Source organism: Capricornis sumatraensis, chromosome 12 (assembly GCF_032405125.1).
Source record: "Capricornis sumatraensis isolate serow.1 chromosome 12, serow.2, whole genome shotgun sequence".
NCBI lineage: Eukaryota > Metazoa > Chordata > Mammalia > Artiodactyla > Bovidae > Capricornis > Capricornis sumatraensis.
In genome coordinates, this window is record NC_091080.1 from 15,249,961 (window position 1) to 15,270,914 (window position 20,954).

Consider the following 20,954-nt stretch of genomic DNA (forward strand, 5'->3'; position numbering starts at 1 on the left):
ATATTAATATATTAAAATGTGCATATCTAGTTAACATATACCATATTTTCCTTTACTAAAATGCAAAACAGCAAAGGTTAGTAAATGTTCATAAAAATAAGTATAATCTAGTGACTTTGGAAAAGTTCTCATTCCAGGAAGATTTCAGGCTAGAATCCATGAACTTCATTTTTCTGTGGTTACTGAAGTATTGAAAAATTGCTTTTTGTGTGAGGCAACCTTGGGATTTACTGCTTGTTTTGCTATATTATAAAAGCTCCATTCGAAGGTGATAAACTACAACTAGTATTCTGAGGTTTAATATTGCTTAAGCTTTATACTTGGTAAGCATTGGAAGGCTTCACTCACCTTGTTCAAGTGGTTGGCTTTTAGTTGAAGTCGTTTTCATCTTGAGCGCCTCCCTAACAGACATGTCACAGCAGGAGCCTTTGTTAGTGTCTTGGTCACTGTCAGCCTGATCACTGTCCCCGTGCCCACTGTCTCTCAGGCTGGCTCTTTCTGGGTCCTTAAACGTGGAGCTACTGAAATACATATAAAGAAAAAGAAGAGAAAGTATTGTCTCTACGAGTTTGAACCTGAAGTGTAGACTCTTGCAAAGCAATTTTGACACGAATGCAAATGGGGAAGCCGAGAAAGTTATTTAATAGGCCTTACCTTTGAACAAACTGCTGCCTGCTGCCCATGTAATTGGGCTCTGCGGGAAAATTGTCTGTCTGCGAAAAAGAAGGAAAAAAATACGTATAGTTGTACACTGGACAAATCTCCTGCAGAGCAACAAGATTTCCTAGTGGAAAAATGATTAATAATTCAAAAATTCCCTTAATCTTCAGATTTGTACATTTTAATTAAATTGGAAATTGCTGACATGTAATTATGTACTCAGAACAATTAAATGATTCCAGTCCACAAATTACCTGTTAAAGTAAACAATGAGCCTGTCATAACTGGCATTCTCTGTTAGTACCAGGATGGATAACACTCTCTGTATTGTTTCATTACTTAGATATTAAGATTGAACATTTGTGGGAGGAGTGGAAAAATGACCTAATTTCTCTATATTAAAAACATGAATTATTTAATAATACTCATTTTGAAACAAATTTGCATCAACTGCTGGGGTTCTTTGCCCTCCTTGATGTAACATCGTTTAAAGTCATCCCCGCCTTAATTAAGAGATATAGGGCCTTTCCTTCAAATTGTACCAGTGACAAACACAAGCATAGCACCTATGACTGGACTCATCTCTGTGATTCATTCTTCTCTGCATCCTTACACTGGAAATTGTACTCAATACAAGGGAGAGGGGTGTTAGCTCTTGATTATTAAAACAAAGTGAAATCAAAATGAGAATTAAACTGTTACTTAAAACATGGAGAATTAAAGACACTGAGAAATAAGACTTGTTTTTGTGGTTGTTTTTTACTGCTTCCAAACTGACATGGAGGTCTGCCAAATAGAACTGAATTCTCCTTGTACCATGGAACAGAGTCTTTTGGGAGAAAGAGAGTAGATCTTTCATAGATCTCCCCATACTGTACATTCATACACATTACTTCTCCTTGCAGCTGACTCAGCGACAAAGGTTCTCCTGTTTCCTGCCTCACTTCATATCACACCATTGTGCTCTGAAGCAGCTATGGGTTCCTACAAGACCATCAAGCATACAAGTATCCGTGACACAGAAGCGCATAATTCATGAAGCAGAGGACCCAAGGTAAGGCTTAATGTAGAGCAATGTGTTTTCCTTATAAATAAGGCTGATTTAAACTAATAAGACTCTTTTCTTGTCCCATGTTAATAATTTATTTGGCCTTTTAAACTATTACTGGAAAAAATTGTTGAGAGTAATAGCTTAGAGTACTCTCGAAGGTTCACTGTCTGCTAGAAGTTGGGGGACAGGAAAAACTTCCACAAATTTCTTAATCTGTTTCTTGTTGTGATTCTAATGACCTTTGTCAAGATAAATGCAAAGATGATGGTAAACAAGGTCGATTAATTTCTCACTCCTAATCTATTTTAACTAGTAGTGGTAGCACATATATTTTATTAGTATGTTTTACAAATTTCCAGATTCTGTGAAGCACCTTAATTGCTTCCATAACTAGCTATCCATCTTTAAAAGATAAATATCTTCCATTAAAGTAGTAATGGAAACCAACACCAAGAGCAAAAATGTTTGCAAAAGAATTTTGCCAATTTTCAAAACTAAAATTACTTAGAAACTCCACATATAAACTTAAAATCATTTTTTTGAATTGGCTGAAAATGAATCAACCCATTATTGCTGTCAGCTGAAAGCTAAGCCTGAGTATTTAGATCAGAAACAGAATCCAGGGTATTAGAGAGAATGTGTGCCCAGTTCTGTCTGACTCTGTGTGAACCTATGGACCATAGCCAGTCAGGCTGTTCTGTCCATCGGATTCCAGGCAAGAATATTGGAGTGGGTTGCCATTTCCTTCTTCAGGGGATCTTCCTGATCGAGTGATCAAACCCACATCTCCTGGGTTTCCTGTGTGTCCTACATGACAGGCAGATTCTTTACCACTGATCCACCAGGGAAGCCCATTACGGAAAGAGTAAAATGTAAAGTGAAAAGTGGAAAACCCTAATATTTGCTATATCAGGGCTATTACAGCTAATCTTATAATGTTAATGGCTTTGGTTATGTGGAACTTCATACAATATGGATCCCTATTTAGTTAGACACAGGGAGATAGACTAGGAAAACTTTTCTTCCCCTGATATAATAGAGACAGTAACTAAAAACTTTTGCATAATATCAAAGTTCTAAGCAATTCTAATAAGAGACTTAAACTAAGAAATAAAATACATTTTCCAATTAAGTGAAGGGTTATTTTAAATTATGTGCTAGTGTGTGCGCAGACGTGTCTTTGTATGTTTGTATGTATGTCTCAGAGTGTTTGTGACAACTGGGCAATGGTAATACTTCCAAATATTGTTTTGATGAAAATAAAAACAAACAAGAGACAGTTAGAAAAGAAAGAATTTTGGAAAGGAAAGAAGAGAGAAAAATAAAGGCAGGGAGAAAGACAAGAGGAAAATAGAGAGAGGAGGAAGAGTAAAATAGAAAGATACATACAGGAGGAGAAATGAGGGTAGTTTAAAAAAAAGGCAAACAAAAAAGTTGGCTTATTATTATTATTATTATTATTATGGAATTTCACAAAGTACAATGTTAGAAGTCTGAAACTTAATAGTAGCAGAGTATCAGAAGTTTACTAATAATGTCTGTCTGCATTTTTCCATTAAAATAGGTAGGAATGTGAGCGATAGAGTGTTTATAATTACCATAATGAAATAGCCATTTAGCCTTTAACAAACTTATGACTAATGCACTATAAAAACCACAGTGATTTTAATATAGAAATAACATTTTCATTATCCAGTCTCCAAGGGTATCTGAAAACGCATTAAAATTAATCCAAATATAAAATAACAGTATTTACAGAGTAAAACAAACAAACAAAAAAGACAAAAAGCCATATATATATCAAGGGCTAAATTTAGAAATAGAAGGGCTTTTAGCTATTTTCCAACAGTGTATTCTAAAAACTGAGTTTCACATTGTACATTTAAAATTCTTAAATTTTAAGTTTAGAAAGAAAGTAAAATTTGAAGTCAAAGATGAACATTTTTAGGTCTCAGCAGAGTAATTAAATTATGAATATATTTAACTCTTGAAAACTTCATTCTTTTCCATAAAAATGAATCATTAGAATGTTTTCCCTTCAAATGAAACTTGAACACAGCAAGTTTTACCATTTATTTTTAAAGCATATAATTTGTTTATTATTAAAAAATGGATCTATGGAATTGATGAGTAGTAACAGAAAAGTTCTAAAGTAAACATTTTGAATTAAACTGTAGGATATGATGATTATTTTAAACTATTTCACTCAGAAATAAAATGGCAAATGTTTGGTACTTTTTTTAAAAAATGATCATTTGCTCAGAATGATTACTTAAAACAAATCTAAACTAATTTTAAAAACTGCTTGACCCTCCTAATTTGATTTTTTTGGTTTCTTGTATTGATTTTTGATGAAGATAAAAATTTAGATATTCTTTACATTCTTTTTTATAGAAATCATAAACAAATAAAAATAATCAAGTAAACAAAGCAGATAAAGTCTGTATGATACAAATGGTTTCTTTGATATTTGTCTTTATGTATTATCTTCTAGTGCTCAGGAAATTGTAGTAAATTATAAATGATACTTGAAATCATAATTTTTATTAGCAGTAAGTGGTGATTAACTATTCCTAAGATATACTATTTTCTACTACTTGCTCATCAGTTAGAACTCTAAAAATAAATCTATAATATACCAATTTTAAAAATTAGTATCTCTAAAAAAAAAGAAAGAAAGCACCTACTAAAGCTGAACCATGTTGCCTGAAATTGGGAAAACATTTTATTTGTGGAAGTAGATTAATTTGATATGACCACTTATATGCACATAAAAAAGTTGAGCTGAAAATAGCAAAAGGAGTCAAAATAGATTTTTTTAACTATTAGAAGCATACAAATAGAAATTTTTAAAAATGTCCAACATTTGACACAACTTAACATCTATTAATGATAAAAATTCTTAGCACACAGGAATAGAAAGAAACTTCTTCAGTTGTATAAACAGCATCTATCAAAAAAGAGTATAACTAACATGACTATGAGAAACCTAGACAGCATATTAAAGAGCAGAAATATCACTTTGCTGACAAAGGTCCGTCTAGTCAAAGCTATGGTTTTTCCAGTAGTCACGTATGGATGTGAGAACTGGACCACAAAGGTTGAGCACTGAAGAATTGATGCTTTTGAATTGAGGTGCTAGAGAAGACTTCTGAGAGTACCTTGGAATGCAAGGAAATCAAACCAGTCAATCCTAAAAGAAATCAACCCTGAATATTCACTGAAGGACTGATGCTAAAGCTGAAGCTCCAATACTTTGGCCACCTCATATGAAGAACTGGCTCACTGGGAAAGACTCTGATGACAGGAAAGATTGCCGACAACAGGAGAAGGGGGCAGCAGAAGATGAATGGTTAGATACCACTATGGACACAATAGACAGGAATTTTAGATAGTGGAGGATAGGGGAGCCTGGTATGCTGCAGTTCACAGGGCTGCGATGAATTGAACATGACTTAGCGACTTGAACATAACAAACACCAAACTTGAAAGACTGAAATCATTCACCACTTCTATTCACCACTGCACGAAAGCCACAGTATGGTCAATAAGGCAAGAAAAAATAAAAGAAGGACACACAAACTGGAAAAGGAGGAAAAATTTTTCTCACAGTGTTGTTGTATACTCACGTAATAGTATTGCTCAAGCAGAAAATAAGAATCAAGACAAATCAAAACAAACAAAACTTCTCAAAATCAACAAATAAATTAAGCAATGTTGCCATATTCAAAGTCACCACACAAAAAATCAATCATATTTCTATATTATAGCAATGAACTATTTGGAAACTTAAATATCTGAAGCAACAGATTTATAATATTTTCCTGAGAATCAAATACTTAAACAAATAGATAATTTACAAAAATAAAAATAAAAACAAGTACAAAATCTGTATGTGGCACATTACAAAAAGTGATGGAATAAGTTAAAGGCCTAAATAAATGAAAAGATATATCATGTTTATGGATTAAAAATTCAACATAATCAAAACATCAAAGTTCCTCAAATAATCTATACATGTAATATAATTCCATTCATATTCTTTGCATGACTTTCTGTAGCTATAGACAAGAGGATTCTAGAATAAAACAAAAAAACTATAATATTCAAATATTAAAAAAAAAAAGATTAAATTTGAAGGAATTACATTACCCTATTTTAAGAGATACTGTGAAGCTACACTAAGACAGTGTAGTATTGTCAATGGAAAAGACACATAGATCAATGTGACAGAGGAGACTATTCAGAAGTAACCAACAGAGATATTCAACTGATTTTCTACCAGGTTGCAAAAGGCAATTCAATAGAAATAAACAACTTATTAAAACAAAACAAAAACACTTTAAAAACTTTAAATTGATTACAGATCTAAATGAAAATATAAAACTTAAGAAAACGCTGCAGAAAATCTATGTGACCTGGTGTTAGGCAGAATTCTTTGACATAATAACAAAAATATGATCCATAGGGGAAAGAAAAGACCAAAATTAACCCAATAACTTGGTATTTACCTTAAATAAATGAAAACTATGATCACACAGATATCTGTACATTTTTCAAGAGTTCTCTTTGCCAAAACTGGAATCAGCCCAAATAACTTTCAACTGGTGAACAGACTGTGGTATATATATAGAATGAAAACTATAAACAACAACAACAAAAGTGAACAATTGATCCAACAACTTGGATGAATCGCAAAAGCATTATGCTGAGTGAAGGAAGCCAGTCTCAAAAGAATTGTACACTGTATGATTCTATTTATAAGACTTTGCAAAAAAGCAAAAACTGTTATGACAAAGAATAGATCAGTGGATGCCAGGGTTAAGACTGACTATAGAGATAGAGCATAGGGAAGCTTTTTAAGGTGATAGAACTCTTTAGTATGCTGACTGTGGTGTTAGTTTCATGAAGTTATACATGAAAACACACACACACACATTCAAAAAAGGTTCATTTTACTGGATGCTAATAACAGGTAATTTTAAGTATAAATGTATATGGTGATCATCTGCATCTCATACACACTGAAGCTACTTCTGTCTCACAGAGAATTATAAAACTAAAATTGTTTTCATTAAATAGTCTCAATAAAGAATATTTCTGAACTTTGTCTTTAAAATCTATACAGTTAACTTTCAAAACCCTGTGTAGAGATCCCATGTTTATTTGGACAGGCTACAAAGGGATTTGAGATATAAAACTCTATATGGCCACACTAACAAACCCAAGCAACACTCTATAAGACAGTCATCTTAAATATGAATTATTTAGTTTAATTTTCATTTTTTTCAAAGATCATTTTCTTGTGTGTAGTTCTTGTTTACCCAGCCATAAAATACATAATTTAAATAAATAAAGATTTCAGACTGTATTTATGGCAAAGAAGCTTTTCCTTTCAATGCATGAAAAAATGTAGCTATATCATGAAGAAGTAGGAACCAGCCTTAGAAATGGTGAGTCTTTTAATTTAGAAAATACCTCATGAAAGTGACTCTATATTTGTAAATAAGTGAATCTTTCTAAAAACTAAAGACACTGAATATGAAATTACTAGCATCTAAGATGCCCCAAAGTGTGTGAAAAATTGTCAAAATAATTTTACAACTTTGATGGTATCAAAGGATAAAATAATCTAAAATGTGTGATTTTATATTTTATATGAGATAATATGTGAAAATTCTTAGTTGTATAATAGCTTTCCTGTTATAACTTTTTAACTTTTTATTTTTTGACTGTACTTCACAGCTTGCAGGATCTTAGTTCCCCAACCAGGAACTGAACCCAGGCTCCCTGCAGTGGAAGCGCAGAATCCTAACCGCTGGACAACTAGGGAATTCCCACTTTTAAAACTGTTTAATCCTATAAGCACCACTGTAATAATCTCAAAATGATGATAACTGGATGAAAGTCCAGTAAATTGTAAAACACTACCGAATTTCTAGAAAATGGGAAAACTGTGGAATGAGAAAAATAAAATCCTCATCATTTCAAGTCTCATTTCAAAAGAACTTTAAGAAAAAATCAGAGTACTATTCTCCAATTGTATCCCTACAAAAGGAGGAGAGAAAAAACATTGTGAGCATTAGGAAAGCAGACTCCAGAGTTATTTTTCACCATCATAGATACTATTTAAGTAAATGATGCTAGAACTCAATCAATGATTAGTGCAATAACTATATGATAAATATATACACAATACCTTGGTGCTAATTTACCAGCAATATCTTACATTTCCCATTATAGAGTCATAAGGCAGTCAGGAAACTTCCTATGGAGAGATCAATTTTGACAAACCAAACAGCTCTGGCATTTCCAGAATCGTTGTTGTGGAAACACAGAAGACAGTGGTTTAAAAACTGCTGGCATTTTTTTGATATTATTTTGTGTTTCTATGTCTGTTTCTTACCAAAGAGGAGGCCATTGGGACAGAGGTTCAGTATGTAAACTGAAGCATATGGTTAGCTCCAACTATGCACAATATAAAAATCTAGCATTCAACAATGTAAAATTTGCAATATCTGAGATTCAATCAAGAATGACAAGGCATGCAATAAACCAGGAAAATATAAACCATACCTAGGAGAAAGATCAATCAATAAAACGAGACCCTGGCATGAAAAAGATGACAGAATTAACCAACAAGGACCTTAAAATATCTTAGAATATTGGAAATATGACCAGGAATGTAAAAGTATGACCCTGAGAGTAAGTGCCTCAAGTTTTGAGCCCTAAGAACCTCTCTTGCGGTATCCTCGTCTTGGGCCTAAAGATAGGAAATAGGGTCAAAATGAAAGTTCTAAAATTGAAAAATTAAAACTAAAATTCAAAACTATAATATTTGAAAATAAAGATACAATAAATAATATTGACAACAGATTAGACAATGAGGGACAAAAGATGTAGTATTTTGCACCAAGTTCTAGAAGCATCTACCTCACCAATTTTATATATATATATATATATATATATATATATACACATATACATATATATGTGTATATAATATAAATGTTTTATGTTTATCTGAATAAACTTTATATATCTGTGCCAGCAGCCTGTAATTTTATAACATATGAGAGCAGACAGATATGTCAAATACAAAAAGATTATTTTAAAGGCTGCAACACAAATATAAAGAAAGCTTTCATTCTAGTGTTATTGATCTAGAATTGGAATTATTGAAGAAAAACAAAAGTGTGTACTTGACTCTTTGAAGTCATCATTAAGAGAAAACTTCTCAAAAGTGAATGTTCAGTTGGATGTGTAGTTATAGTTTCAGTTATACTTAGATGATCAGTGTTTTCCTAATTCAGAGGAACAGGGGAGTGAAATTTTAAAAGTACCTTTGAATTAAGGACAAAAGATTGATAGTATGTATTGATGCCACTGGGTTGCAAACAAAATGAAACAAGTTGAACTTTTCCCTTAATTCAAAGGCACTGCTTTTCACATTGATAACAAGCATTCTCTTTGCAGCAGTCTGAACACAAGGGAGTGTTAAGAGGTGAATAATTCACTTTAAGGCTTTTCATACTGACATTGCTTCTGATAGCTCTGCCTTCAACAGAATATATGGTGTGGTTCTCTACACATTGCTGAAATAGGCAACAACATTTTAAGCCACCACTTATAAAGTTATCTGACAGCACCTATGGCTTTGAAATTTCTAAAGTGCATGAGGTATGGCAATAACTGTATTTATCAGTGATTTCCAAAATAATACATTTTATACAAATACAGTGTGGTCCACACTTGTGTTACGTTACTAAAAGCACAAGGGAAAAAAAAGAGAAATTCTTACCACATTGAGCAAAAACTAACATTACTTTAAATTTAAAAATGGGGGAACAAGCTATATCCTGTAAGTGAGAATTCTAAGTCCACTATTCAACTCGGATGACTTAGATGAATTTTTGAAGTGATGTGGCTAAATCTGAAAAACTCTTGAAAATGTTAACCGTTTTATAAATGGCATTGATAACTTTAATAATAGCTGGCATGCCAGAATTTAATTATGCAATTTTTGATCTTAAAGTCATCTTTGACAAGAAAGAAGAAAATTGAAATACTCAAAAGATAAAATGAGAGCTATTTGTTACCTGGAAAAGTGCACAAAATAGAGAAAAATGCACATTCTCTTCATATATTTGCTGAAAGTTTGAGCCCAGAGACCACTGGGATCCACCAAATGCTAACTGCACTATTCCACTGGCAAGGGCAGCACATTAGGCCATGAGTTGATGTCTTAGGAAAGGAATCCTAACCAGTTTACTGAAAGATTGCTAATTTCAACATCCCTAATTAATCCATTCTCTTCAGGATGCTAAGCATCTCCATCTCAGCCCTATGTAATATGCAGTTCCCTTTTTCTTCCAAGCAGCAGAGGAAGTTTGATATTCTTTTATTTTCTTTTTAACTCTTTATCAGACATTTATTCTTAAGAAACTCTCCTCTGCTTTCCTCCTATTGTACTCTTTTTCCATCTCTATGAAGAATATGGAAAGATTTTTCCCCCGGAGGGAATATCTGAAACTAAATTCTCTACAATTGGGCCTCCAAGAAACTAACGACACAAATATATATCCCCAACAGAAATTCATTATAAGCCTGAGTTTCTAGAATGCTCCACATGAGAAGATAAAAACAAAAAGGGAGGGAGAAAAATTAGTGACACATTATTTGACTTCTTATCACTATGAATGCTGTCTTTCTGCAAAATACATGTCTTTAAAATCTAATTTTATTAATTTTGAGAAACTTGCTCATAACCAAATGGAAATTTTAAAAAATTGAGGAGGAGAGAGGAGGGTTCAGGATGGGGAACATGTGTATACCTGTAGCGGATTCATGTCGATGTATGGCAAAACCAATACAATATTGTAAAGTAATTAACCTCCAGTTAAAATAAATAAATTTATATTAAAAAATTGGATTATTTGATTCAAACCAACTTTTAGTCCAATTAACTTAGCTAATATGGAAATGCTTTGAAACTCTACCTCACTGCATCTAAACGCATGTAGATGGTATCACAGCACTATTATCACTATTCTATACTTGGAGATTTGCAGTATGCTGCTGGAGAAGGCAATGGCACCCCACTCCAGTACTCTTGACTGGAAAATTCCATGGACAGAGGAGCCTGGTGGGCTGCAGTCCATGGGGTCACTAAGAGTCAGACACGACTGAAGCAACTTAGCAACAGCAGCAGCAGCCCTACATTAGGATCTACAAAATAGTATTATTATTTACTATTCATTCTTTTCAGTTGTCCTAGGAGACACAATATAGTCACTGTACACATTTTTTTTTTTTTAACAGAAAAACTACAGCTGACTTTCCTAGGGTCACTTGTCATATGCCTAATTCATTGTAGGACAGTAACACTTGCCAAAGACTGCCAGGAACCGTCGGTTAATGTACTGCCTCTCTGAGAAATAGAGAAAAATAATGCTTCATCCTCCAATATTTTCAGAAATAATTTAATGAGACATTAATGTGAATTGCCTTGAAATGATCTTAAAAATTACTGTTACATACTAAGCAAAATAGTACTACTGTTACCCCTGATAACAAGATGGCTCTTTGGGCATTTGTACCTTTCTTTTTATACTTTCATATTAAATTATTTTAATATGCTTAATATTATACTTAATTCTAATGACTAGATTTTTCCAGTCACTTAGTCATATCTGACTCTTTATGACCCCATGGACACAGGCTCCTCTGTCCATGGAATTCTCCAGACAAGAATACTGGAGTGGGTTGCCATTCCCTTCTCCAGGGGATATTTCCAATCCAGGGATCAAGTCCAGGTATCCTGCATTGAAGGCAGATTCTTTACCATCTGAGCCACCAGGGAAGCCCTAAAAAGGTAATAATGGCATCTATTATCAAATATATAATGCATACTGTAAGCTTAACTGTATAATTACCATCATTATAGTCATATGTTATCAATTGTCAAAATAAGCACTTCTGAACTTTTACAGTGCAAATTTAAGGTATTATATTTAGTTAATCACTAGGTAAAATTCCTAAAAAGTAAATAACTAACCTAAAAAGTAAAACAATCTCTATGGCTGTTATCTGTTTCATTAGTATATTTTTTCACAATACGCTAAAATTTAAAACTTTATGCATGCAATAATTTGGTAAGCACAATTCACCAGTCTTGCACCTCAAAATATTGACAGTCAATTATTTTTAAAATGATGATTATATTCACAAATGCAAGAAAAAGTTATCAACAAGATCAGTTTCTGATATGATTTTGCATCAGCCTTTCAAGTCATTGGCTGTATAGGTGCATTCCAATTTTTTTTTTTTTAAGAGAAGAAAAAAGTAGGAGGAATTCAAGATGAAATTAAATGGTGTAGCACCTTTCTCACATTTCCTTCCTCTAACACTTGATAGGCATAGAGAATTTTTAACTCTTTATAAGTAAGGATTCATCCAACCAGCTAAACAGACAGTGTATTTTACAGTATTTAGTATATACTTTTGAGAAATTCTGAGTCTTCAACATTTTGCAAGTATTTAAGGATAATTTACTAACTCCTTCCAAAGAACAAAAATTATATAAAAATGTAAATTAAAAAATATCCATTGGATTTGAATTTCTGGCTTGAAAACAAAAGAGTAATTTGAAAGCACAATTATGGAAATTAGAAGATAACATACAGGAATCTGGAAGACTTGTCCTCAGAAATGAACATTACAAAGAAAAAAGCATTCCTATATTTGAGGAAAAATTAATTATTAATCAAATTTATGAGTATTAGATTATCAGAATATTTTTCAATTCCCTCTGAAATATAAGAATAAGTATCACATTTAAAATGCATGAGTCAAAGGAAATAGTCTATTTTAGATTAGTGTTCTTACCTGAAATTAAAATAAAGTGTCTTTACTAACGTTAACATATTTTTAATTAAACATTAGCACAAAATGAAATGAAATATCTCTACTCTCTATCAGGTCGTCACTTAATTCCTAATTCAAGCACCCTCCCCCCCATTCTTTTTTTGCTTGAAGATTTTAATTCTAAGAATTTTTATTTTCTACTATTCTTTCCTAGAGAATCACTTCATGAAGTAATAAGAAAGCATTCTTCCAATATATCAAATATCTAGTTTTGAAGGAACAGTCATTTTTATTTTGTTAGAAACCATTTAAAGTCTGGGCTTCCCTGGTAGCTCAGTAGTAAAGAACCTGCCTGTCAAAGCAGTAAACTCAGGTTCTATCACTTAGGTTAGGAAGATCCCCTGGAGAAGGAAATGGCAACTGAATCCAGTATTCTTGCCTGGGAAATCCCATGGACAGAGGAGTCTAGCAGGCTACCGTCCATGGGGTGGCAAAACAGTTAGACATGACTTGGTGACTACAACAACAACAATTTAAAGTCTAAATAGTACAGTTTTTTAACAGACACTCAAATAGGAAAAAAAAAAAAAAACAAATATTATTAACAGGTATGACTTACAAAATTGGTTGGTGAACTCTGGATGGTTATGGGACTCATTCTTTGTTTTTGAAAATAAAGTTTTATTGAAACTCAACCATTCCCTTTCACTTATATGTTGTCTTTGGCTGCTTTCATCCTTCAATGGCAAAGTTCAGTAGTTGTGACAGAGTCCATATTGCCCCTGAACTTTAGAATAGACCCAGAGGGATGTTGTGGGGAGGGAGATGGGAAGGGGGTTCATGTTTGGGATCGCATGTACATCCGTGGTGGATTCATGTCAATGTATGGAAAAACCAATACAGTATTGTAAAGTAAAATAAAGTAAAAATAAAAATTAGAAAAAAGAAAAAAAAAAAAGTTGAAGCCTCCTTAGAAAGACTCAGTTCAGTTCTTAACATACAATTAACATTTTTTACTCTACTCACTTCTGTATATAAAATATCAATAGTAATGAGGCATTTTCACATATGTGATTACTTGCTTACTCATGTCTGACTCTTTGCAACCCTTTGGACTGTAGTCTACCTGGCTCCTCTGTCCAGGGTATTTTTCAGGCATGAATACTGGAGTAGGTAGCCATCCCTTTCTCCAGGGGATTCCTGACCCATGGATCAAATTGTGTCTCCTTTGCCTCCTGCATTGCATGTGGATTCTTTATCTGCTAAGCCATCAGGTCATGATTTAGAAGTCATTTTCATCCTCTGTGCGACACAGACTTTCTCACAGAGTATGCATTTAGAAAGTACCTGATTGAAAAACGAATCATACTTTTAAGTGGATTTAGGCCTTAGGTGATTTATGGCATGTTTATATTCAATTTCAAACAATTTAAAACTGCAGAAACAGTACCACCATGGGAACACTTGAAAGCAAAATGCACTTAGATGCATGAAGTTTCCTGAACTGTATTGTAAGTTCTTCTAGAGTGTTCTTAAGGATAACAGTAACCCATTCCTCCCCAAAGAAAAGAATTCTTCAGTTTGCTGAGCTTTGTCTCCTGTGCTTCTTTACATTTTAGAGGTTGATGTCATCACAGTATTTCAACTCTTCCATGTCTATTATTTCCTTTCAGCCTGACTGACTGGTGCTATTATAATTATTTCTGTTTTATGGATGGAGAAACTGATGCCTGTGGACTTCATGAAAGACTAGCCAGAGGTTCCAGTATGAGTAAGTAATATGAAGAAGTTCTTTTGACTCCAGATTTTGCACTCTTTCAAATAAAAATCCTGCAAGTTCTATATGATTCATCTTGCTTTTGTGTGTATTATCCTTTTCTTTCTGTTCTATTCTATTTATCATTGTCTGACACATCTCACAGATTATTTTCATTCTAAGCATGCTTGTTAACCAACACTCTCTACAGACTTCTAATATCAGGTCACATCTAGTTGAATGGCTTTATGCCTATAATTGGTCAGCCCTGAAATCAAACACAAATAAAAATAATGATGTCTACTAGACAATTTTTGATGAGAATAAAAGAATCAAAGCCAGTTCTATGATTAAATATGAGACTCCAGGGCTGCTTCTAGAGTCTCCAAAATTTGAAAGTATTTTCAGTGTTTAGGAACAAGTAGGGAGCCTCTTGACACTACTGCTGGTTTCCCATCGGAGAGACCCTGTGACAACATGCTGTACCTGGGCTCCAGTGGAGTGTTTGATGTTTACTATGTGGAAGCCTTAATTCTCTTTTAAATTGACATGCAGTTTAGGAAGTAAGTTGTATTACTTCATAGCAGCAATTTTCATGCTATAAGATGTTCTCATACTCTACAGATACCTCAATAGAAATGCATGTCAAATATGATATCCCAACTGGTGTAGGAGTAAACATCCTAAACTCTGAGTCAGATGACATTAGTTCTCTATTCCTGGCAAGCTGTGGTAACATTCCTATGCTTCGATTTTCTCACATGAAAAGAAGTGCAAATGAAATCAGATGCTGTCATATGTCTCTAACTTTCTAATGTTCAGTGCCTACAATTCTTGCATGGAAACTTCTCTTCAGTTTCTACCCAGTGTGAGCTTTATTTCTCACAAGGTCTCCCTGAATAAAAAGCACAATTCTAAGGAAGACTTAATAATATCTCTCCCCTTCAGAGTTTACTTTGGTGGTTTAAGAAGTTTTAAACATCTAGAAACAAATTTTCACAAGATAAATTCTATCAAAAATCAATCACATTTTAAAATGTCTAACATTAAAACAAAAGTGATCACTCAGTTTAGAAAGGTCAAAATAGAAATTTACAGTAAAACAAATTTGCATTCCAGTAAAATTACATTTTTATAATCATAAATAATCTAGGATTGAGGCCTACTGAAATTTTGTTTCTGCAGGAAATATGTCTACATATTAAAAGCCCAAAGTTTAACTGCTCCAGAATGTTTTCTGTCTTTTGCTGTTAACAAAAATACTAATATGGGTTAATATTTATTTGGAATTTAGTATCATTAACATTATTTTTCAGCACAATCATATTTCACTCTTAACACTTATGACAGCATGATGAGTAACAAATATTATTATTACACTTGGTAAGAAAACAGGAAAAAAGAAGTTAAGCAACTTGCTCTGGACTGAAAAGCAAGTTTTATTTGCTTTTAAAAGCCAAGGCCTTGAAACTAGAATCTCATTGTAAGGAATCTGCCAATCATGTGGATATGGAGAGAGTGGAATGAACTGAAAGAATAACACTGACGCATATACAACACCATGTGTAAAATGCATAGCTAGTGGGAAGCGACTGTATAGCCCAAAGAGCTCAGCTCTGCAGTGACCTCCAGGAGGGAGGTGGGAGGATAGGGGTGACCTAGAGTGAGACAGAGGAGTGAGATGGGGAGGCCCAAGAGAGGGAGACCTATGTATACATATAGCTGACTCACTTTGTACAGCAGAAACTAGCACAACATTGTAAAGCAATTATACATCAATAAGTAAATAAATAAATAAAAACTAAAAATAAATAAATAAAAACGAATTTGGATAAATAAAGAGTCTGTCAATGAGAGTAAGATTAAATGAATTGTAAAATGTTCATAATTGGCCAAGAATTCCATCATGTATATGAAAATACATCATGGACATAGAAAGATATTTATGCTATATTTATATAAATTTGAGTAAAAAGCAGTTTTAATATATTGTTTTGAATATATAAGATTTTAAAATTGAAATACAGCTGCCTACAATATTATAAAGTAAAAATCTAGTTGTGTGTGTGTGGGCACATATGTGTGTGTGTGTGTATGTCATGTATTGCCCATCCCAGCAGGGACTGGTACAACAACTCAAAATTAAACATATTAATATTTCTTTGAATTTTTACATATCAGGGTTTTGTAATAGTTGTTGTTTCCAAGAGTAAACTCTCTTCTTATGGAAACTAGTGACTTGCTAAAAATCAAACAGGAAGGGAGTAACTTTTCCTGTGGTGAAATGTAGTCCCTAGAAGCTGACTACAGATTCCCAGTTTGATGATCAGTTAAGTTCAGTTGCTCAGTCTTGTCCAACTCTTTGTGATCCTATGGACCGCAGCACACCAGGCCTCCCTGTCCATCACCAACTCCCAGAGTTTACTCAAACTCATGTCCATTGAATAATGCCATCCAACCATTTCATCCTCTCTTGTCCCCTTCTCCTCCCGCCTTCAATCTTTCCCAGCAGCAGGGTCTTTTCAAATGAGTCAGTTGTGCACATCACGTGACCAAAGTATTGGAGTTTTAGCTTCAGCATCAGTCCTTCTAATGAATATTCAGGACTCATTTCCCTTAGGACGGACTGGTTGGATCTCCTTACAGTCCACGGGACTCTCAAGAGTCTTCTCCAACACCACAGTTCAAAAGCATCAATTCTAAAGCAGTTGAAATCCAAAAGGCAGTTGACCAGCCGTGCCTGGGTCTTAACCACACAGATATAGAGGCACAGTCTCAATGGAGAAACGTATTTTTTAATATGTCACACACACAAAAATAATGGTCCAAAGACTTTATTATTCAACATGTATTTACATATCCATTGTCCTTGAAGAATTCTTTTTTATAGGTTACTAATTCTATATGGGATTTTTGGTCAGTATTTGCACACTTATTTTATTAAAATATATAATTATTCTTGAAACTTTATTTAAAGTCATTATCTGAATATTTTCTGGGTATGCCAGGTCTTCTGGACAAATATTCTCTAGTTTACTTGCAAATACTTAACTTTTCAGAAAAATCTGTTTTCAGACCTGTGCCAATTAATATGGAAATTAGCTTTTAATATCTTTGGCCATGAAAGATAGCTAGGTGCCTCTCCTTGTAAAAATAGAGATTTTCTTTTTTTCCAAGCAATTTTGATTATTTTTAGAGCTGTAAGAATTTTTTAATAAAAATTTAAAAGTCACTTTCCATTTACAATAACTACACTATTTCCCATTCTTGAACATCTCTTACACCCAACAGATTGTACTCCCACCCCGATCTTGCCCCTCTGTCCACTGGTAACTACTAGTTTGCCCTCTGTATCTACAAATTTGCTTCTTTTTTTGCTGATTTTCACTAGTTTGCTATATTTGTAAGATTCCACATATAAGTGCTATCATACAGAGTTTATATTTCTCTGACTTATTTCATTAGCATAATGCTTTCCAAGTTCACCCATGTTGCTGCAAATTGCAAAATTTCATTCATTTTTATGGGTAAGTAGTATTCCATTGTGTATATATACAATACATGTTACACATCTTTATTCATTTTTTTAATTTTATTTTTACTTTATTTTACTTTACAATACTGTATTGGTTTTGCCATTCATTGACATGAATCCACCACGGGTGTACATGCGTCCCCAAACATGAACCCCCCTCCCACGTCCCTCCCCATAATGTCTCTCTGGGTCATCACCGTGCACCAGCCCCAAGCATGCTGTATCCTGCATCGGACATAGACTGGCGATTCGATTCTTACATGATAGTATACATGTGACAATGCCATTCTCCCAAATCATCCCACCCTCTCCCTCTCCCTCTGAGTCCAAAAGTCCATTATACATATCTGTGTCTTTTTTGCTGTCTTCTATACAGGGTCATCATTGCCATCTTTCTAAATTCCATATATATGTGTTAGTATACAGTATTGGTGTTTTTCTTTCTGGCTTACTTCACTCTGTATAATCGGATCCAGTTTCATCCATCTCATCAGAACTGATGCAAATGTATTCTTTTTAACGGTCATTTATATGTTGATAGACACTTAGGTTGCTTTCAAATCTTGGCAATATTAAATAATGCTGCTATGATCTATAAACAATGAGGTGTATATATATATTCAAATTAGTGGGTTTAAAAAAATTTTTTTTTGCAGATATATAGCCAGGAGTGGAATTGCTAGGCCATGTGGTAGTTCTAGTCTTAGTTTTTTGTGAACCCTCCATACTGTCTTTCATAGTGGCTGCACCTAGTTTACATTCACATCCACAGTGTATAGGGTTCCCTTTTCTCCACGTTCTTGCAAACGTGTTATTTGTGTTCTTTTTGATGGTAGCCATTCTGACAGCTGTGAGCTGAAGGGTTTTGATTTGCTTTTTCTTGATGAGTAGCAATGTTAAGAATATTATGTCTCTTTATTTTTGGTTCATTAGACACATTTTTTATAAATATAAGATGTGAAATAGATAAATTTCCCAAGAGAGATAAAAAGCTGAAGAATTGTTCTAGTCACTGATAGTCTGTTTCCTTTTTCCTACTTTATGAAATAGGGAATTGGGTGGTCACATATAGTTTGAAAAACAGGTTTTTCCTCTCTCTGAAGGAGCATGAGTTTATTATTCAAGCAGAGTCAGGTAGTTTATAAAAGCTATGCACTTAGTATAAAAAAAAGACAAAGGAAGCTGTGGTCAATATACACAATGGAGTATTACTCAGCCATTAAAAATAATACATTTGAATCAGTTCTAATGAGATAGATGAAACTGGAGCCAATTATACAGAGTAAAGTAAGCCAGAAAGAAAAACACCAATACAGTATACTGACACATATATACGGAATTTAGAAATATGGTAATGATGACCCTGTATGCGAGACAACAAAAGAGACACAGATGTATAGAAAGGACTTTTGGACTCTGAGGGAGAGGGAGAGGGTGGGATGATTTGGGAGAATGGCATTGAAGCATGTATACTGTCATGCAAGAAATGAAGTGCCAGTCTATGTTACAGGATACAGGATGCTTGGGGCTGGTACATGGGGATGATTCAGAGAGATGATATGGGGTGGGAGGTGGGAGGGGGATTCAGGATTGGGAGCTTGTATACACCCGTGGTGGATTCATGTCAATGTATGGCAAAACCAATACAGTATTGTAAAGTAAAATAAAGTAAAAAAAAAAAAAAAAAAGACAAAGTATAAAACTCTTCCTAGTCTAATTTGATTTAAGAATCTTGATACTCTTTTTTCTTGAGAGGACAGAATGTCACAAATACGAAATGGTGCACCTAGCTGCATGGTGCATAAACAGCTCAAACTGAAAGCATAACAATAATTTCTCCATCTACTATTGCAGAACCAATAAATAAGCAAAATGAAAATCATGACACATTATTACATTACTCTGTGTTGCCTCTATTCATTAAAAAAAGCAAAAGTGCATTTAAAATAATTTCACATGTCAAATGACACGCAAGGCTTTACAACTGAGATGATGCTGAAGGGGATATTTGTAAAGGGCAGATGCATTGTCATATTTGGTATATATCAAGACTATGATAAAAGTATGAGAAATCAGAGTAATAGTTGCTTCACACCAAAGTAGTAGCATAGTACCTAAAACACTTACTTCATTCACCTGTACCATGTGTTTTCTAACAGAAGTTAATTTTTAAAAAAAACACACATAATAAAAAGAGCTTTAGAGAAACCCTTCCCTGTCAGTGAACCCTTAAATGGATTCTTTTTCAGTTTCCATGTCAACTTAATATACTAGATTACATTAACAGCGCTCGCTTGTAAATAAGGAAGATCTGAATCCTATTAATGGAACTATGCTGCCAAAATAATCAGCTTCATACTTAACAAGTTTCCAAGTATTTGGAAAAGCTGCGAAATGGGATTATAAGGTTAAGCTTTGTACATCTGGCTCATCACTATATAAATATTTCAGAAATTTGATCTCAAAGGCTGAAGAAACACCTGTTTAATCATGATTCTTTTCCAAGTTACATGAACTTCAGTGAACAGAGCAGTGTACAAACACTGACAAGAAATCATGATCAATTTACATAATTATTTTTTCTGTTAGGCATGTAATTTTATTACATTTCACTCTTCTGAGTGAAGTGTAAGAAATATTTTAGGAGGGTTCTGTAGCATCATATTTATGTTGGCATAAGGGGCTTGAGAAGTGCCAATTTTTTTTTTTTAATTAAGGATAATCACCTGTTTTACTAAATACTGTTTTTTCATATGTCATGGTAGGTAATTTTAGTATAATTGGATGTTGTAACTATACATTAGTGTAATATAGATCTGGAGAATAATTAATGAGAAGTAGGAGTTTGTGAATAAAGCAACATAAAAAGTTTGTCAGTTCTTTCAATTAAGAGAAACCTTAATGAAGTTGAACATTAGTTGCTTTAACCAGATTCAGAATTAAACAACTATGCTGATGCTATTGTCAAATACACACCAGCCATTAAGCCTGATTTTATTTTTTGAAATTTTGTTCAAAAAGGTAATTGAGTTTAAAATGTACTGAGTATGGTTCTGATCAAATTAACTTCAAATATCCAACTTGAA

The 20,954-nt window shown here is 33.5% G+C and overlaps 1 protein-coding gene across 1 annotated transcript in view; it reads right to left on the reverse strand.

Annotated features, from left to right (window-relative positions):
- PCDH17 (protocadherin 17) overlaps positions 1–20,954 on the reverse strand; it is a 105,097-nt gene that overhangs the window by 66,944 nt on the left and 17,199 nt on the right. The window contains exons 2-3 of the mRNA XM_068984729.1: positions 655–713; positions 349–521 (exon numbers count right to left, since the gene is read on the reverse strand). Coding sequence (XP_068840830.1) covers positions 349–521; positions 655–713 — 232 coding nt within the window. The remainder of the gene's footprint in view (positions 1–348; positions 522–654; positions 714–20,954) is intronic.